This window comes from Diabrotica virgifera, chromosome 7 (assembly GCF_917563875.1).
Source record: "Diabrotica virgifera virgifera chromosome 7, PGI_DIABVI_V3a".
Taxonomy (NCBI): domain Eukaryota; kingdom Metazoa; phylum Arthropoda; class Insecta; order Coleoptera; family Chrysomelidae; genus Diabrotica; species Diabrotica virgifera.
The window spans coordinates 93334206-93338413 of record NC_065449.1 but is presented as its reverse complement, the minus strand read 5'-3'; the positions used below and the strand labels follow the sequence as shown (position 1 = coordinate 93338413).

The 4208-nt window shown below is 32.2% G+C and overlaps 1 protein-coding gene across 1 annotated transcript; it reads right to left on the bottom strand.

Annotated features, from left to right (window-relative positions):
* Positions 1 to 2412: 2412 nt before the first annotated feature.
* LOC114340169 (zinc finger protein 492-like) lies at positions 2413 to 3000 on the bottom strand. Its single transcript, XM_028290890.2, has one exon. It carries the CDS (start codon positions 2998 to 3000, stop codon positions 2413 to 2415), a length of 588 nt encoding a protein of 195 aa, XP_028146691.1.
* Between the last annotated feature and the right edge of the window lie 1208 nt (positions 3001 to 4208).

Below are 4208 nucleotides of genomic sequence, written 5' to 3'. Positions count from 1 at the left end.
CTTTTCTCCAAATTTGAATGTGTCCAATCCATAACTAATTGTACAAATTCCATTCGTCGGTGAAGATCGTGGGTAGCAAGTTCTGCACTGGACTAAAATGGTAACCTACATTTTATATCCAGTTGGCTGCTTTTCCCTTGAATGTGCTAGAATGAAACATAGCGGGGACCCTTTCATTATGTCATGTAGACATCTGCTTCTCGAGTCGTTCTAGAAAAGACTGCCCAGCAAACAAGTTTGAGCCCAGTTACGTGATGATTACGTTAAATTTACGGCAAATTTTAACGAATACGTAACTCGGTGATTTATGCCGGGGAAAAAACGTATTTCAATGCCAAATTATTCACCTATATATTAGTGCTTCCATTATACATGTTTGACATTAAATTATATAAAATCATAATGACGAATATAGTATACATGTTTTTTATAATAGGTGTGAATGTCGGTTACATTGCTAAGGTACGTTTATTTCACGTAATAATCACGAAACAGAAATAACTTCCTTTGGTTACATTTTGAGAAATATTTTGGAAAACAAAATTTTACAACGGTGTTGGTTAAATACGTATCGCTTGAATTTTACATACTGTATTTTATGGACGTCGAAAAATTGGATGTATTTCACGTAAAAGTAATGTAATAATACCAATATTTAAATAAAAAGTTTATGATTTCGCTTTTAAAATCATTTAGCATAACTATTTCAATCCAACCTTGATTTAAAGCTATTTTTGTTATTTTTTTCTTTAAAAATATTACAGGAGCTAAAATGATGTTGAGTCTAATTTTCAAATCGCGCGCGGTGATGACGTACTATCACGTGACCCACGGTAAGTGACTAACATAGTTGGTTAGAAAACTAAATTAATCGATTTATCGAATAATAGATTCTGGTATTGAAATAGATTTTTACTAAGACCAATTTATTAATAGTAGAAGAAATTTAAAAACAAAAAAAATACGTAAAATTAATTTAAAGTAAGTAGAATAGTTTAACTGTAATTTAAAAATAATCGATGATCGATCATAACCTCTAATATCAGAATCAGCTTCTCACAACAAAAAGTGAAACGTGAAGAAGCTTTATTTCCCTCGTTTTATTTTAGGCGTGTTTATTTATAATAATGTCTTTCGTAATATCGTTTACCTCACTGCTCGAGGGTTGAAGTGCCGATGATGCAATTAGAAAAAACAAGAAAGTGTCGAAGTGTCCTCGAAATAAAAAGTGACCTGTGTTGTGTTTTGTTTTGGCCAATTTTTTAATGTGACATGTGTCTTTAGGTCGGTACCATTTTTGGTTCATTATCTTGTATAATAATTATACAAGACAAATGTTTTAAAGTTTCTAAATTCTACTAAATAAATACATTGTTAATACTTTATATGCTTGTTTTATTTACATCATAATATGAGGATAATAATTACGTGATTCATAAGTTAATTAAGGTCGAATTATTTACGTGAACCGAGGACGTATCTTTCACGTGAATACTAATATATACATTCCCTAAAAGATACGTTAATCAACACGTATTTGCAACGTGAATTTCCCGAAACATTTTATTGCTATTTAAGGTAAATAACACGTCTATTGAAGACGAGTTATTCACGTAATTTAAAGACGTATTTACAATGTGACATTCCAAAACCAAATTTTCACGTGAAATTCACGTAAGCAATTTACGTATATTGGTGACAAATGTACCCAAAATTCACGTAATTAACACGTCGGTCTGTTTGCTGGATGGTTAGTTTACCGCTACGATGGGAGAGACTGGCATAACATTAGTTTGTTCAAGAAAACTGTTTAAGTGTACGGTTACCTCCAGTGTGTTGTATCATATGTCTTTTCAATTGGACTGGGTAAGAAAACTGCTTTAGACAAATTTCACACTTATGAGGTTTTTCTCCAGTATGCACTCTCAAATGTATTTTCAAACTACCTGCTTCACTAAACTGCTTAAAACAAATTTCACACTTGTGTGGTTTTTCTCCAGTGTGCACTTTCAAATGTTTTTTCAAATAATTTGCTTGGTAAAATCGCCTGCAACAAATTTCACAATTGTGAGGTTTTTCTCCAGTGTGTACTCTCAAATGTGTTTTTAAACTACTTGCTTGGGTAAACTGCTTAAAACAAATTCCACATTTGTAAGGTTTTACTCTAGTGTGCACTCTCAAATGGATTTTCAAACTACCTGCTTCACTAAACTGCTTAAAACAAATTTCACACTTGTGAGGTTTTCTCCGCAGTGTGCACTTTTAAATGTTTTTTCAAACCATTCGCTTGGTAAAACCGCCTACAGCAAATTTCACACTTGTGAGGTTTTTCTCCAGTGTGTATTCTCGAATGTGTTTTTAAACTACTTGCTTGGGTAAACTGCTTAAAACAAATTTCACACTTATGAGGTTTTACTCCAGGTGCACTCTCGAATGTTTTTTCAAAGTACCCGCTTCACTAAACTGCTTAAAACAAATTTCACACTTGTAAGGAGTTTCCCCAGTGTGCAATCTCATGTGCCGTTTCAATTTATTTCGTTGAGTAAACTGTTTAAAACAAATATCACACTTCGAAAGATTTTCTTCGGTGTGTATTCTTACATGTTGTTTCAAATCAAATGATTGAGAATATCGTTTGAAACAAATTTCACACTTGTGAGGTTTTTCTCCCGTGTGAACAATCAAATGTCTTTTTATGGCAGATGCGCGAGAATACTCGTTGAAACAAATTTGACACTTATTTTCTCCCTTGTGAACCATCAAGTGTCTTTTCAAGTCATATGTGCGAGAAAATTTCTTAAAACAAATTTCACACTTGTGAGGTTTTTGTCCCGTGTGAACCACCAAATGTCTTTTGAGGTTAGATGTGCGAGAAAACTTCTTAAAACAAATTTCACAATTGTAAGGTCCCTGAACTTCTATATTTTTATTAACGGTTTTCCCCGCAGCGTAACTCATATAGTCTCCATTATGAGATGAATGTTCAAAAAAAGTCTCCATAATTATCGTTTTGTTCTCCTCCTGAGTAAAACCTAAAATACAAACAATTTTTTACAAGAGAAAAATAAATTTACAACAAAATAATGGAAATAAAAGATTGGAAAAGTGACCAAACAAAAGGTAAGGCCGTGATAATACACATTTATAACATTTACACAGTATAGGAGGAATTCTCCTATTCGCGATGAAAAACGCCTCTGGTGGAATAAATTTAAACTACTATAAGTGGTATAAACAAACCAGAAAATTGTTGATTTGAATGGAATTTGGTCACTATTAAGAAATTTTTAGTAAATTTCAGCATTATGAGTACATTAAAATATTTTAAATCAAATCGGTATTGTTCTATTCCTCAGTTGAATGTTTGTTTATACTAGTTTATACCATTTATATCGGCCATTTTCTTGCATTCGACCTGCCCTCTATATTCCGTTTCAATCGCGAATACTGTGACATTTATTCTAACATGACATTTAAGTTAAATGTGACAGTTGTCAGAATCGTAATCAGCCAAATATGAAAAGGGTATTGCAGTATAACCCTTTTATTTGCAATTTGATATAAAAACAAATCAATTGTGTTTATTGCATTTATAAAATGGTATTTTCTTTGATTTGTATAGTCTTATAAATTGTACAGATTATAGTCGTATATATAATTCGTAAATCATTTTTTGTTCGATTATAGCGCCATCTATCAACAACTAGAATAAATGTTGGACGTACCTTTTTTCTGTCACTTCCAATTTAATGTGTTATAAAGAAATCGAAAAATTGTGACGCACTGAAAGATGCCTCAGAAAGAGAATAACAGGCGTATGTTATGAAAAAATTTGATTGTGTGTAAAATTATTTATTAAAATCAGCTAAATACTTTTCGAATTATTCGAATTTTCGATTTCGAATTGTCTCAGAAATATTTTGGCACTAAACAGCAACAATTGAAATATATCACACATCCGAAGATAAACAAATCTGACGGGGAATGCGTCTTACCCCAGCTATAATTTAATCTGTATTCGGAGTCTATATTCAGAGCATTAGACGAGATCCAAGGTAGAATCAAGATTAACGGAACCAGCATAGACAACATCAGGTACGCCGATGATACCGTCCTAATAGCAAGCAACGCACAAGAACTTCAAAATATAATAAATATGGTAGTTCGTCATAGTGAAATGTTTGGTTTACACTTTTGCAACGTTTCTA

Coding starts and splice junctions, on each gene's coding strand:
- LOC114340169 (XM_028290890.2), bottom strand. CDS start 3,000: ATGGAGACTTTTTTTGAACATTCATCTCATAATGGAGACTATATGAGT.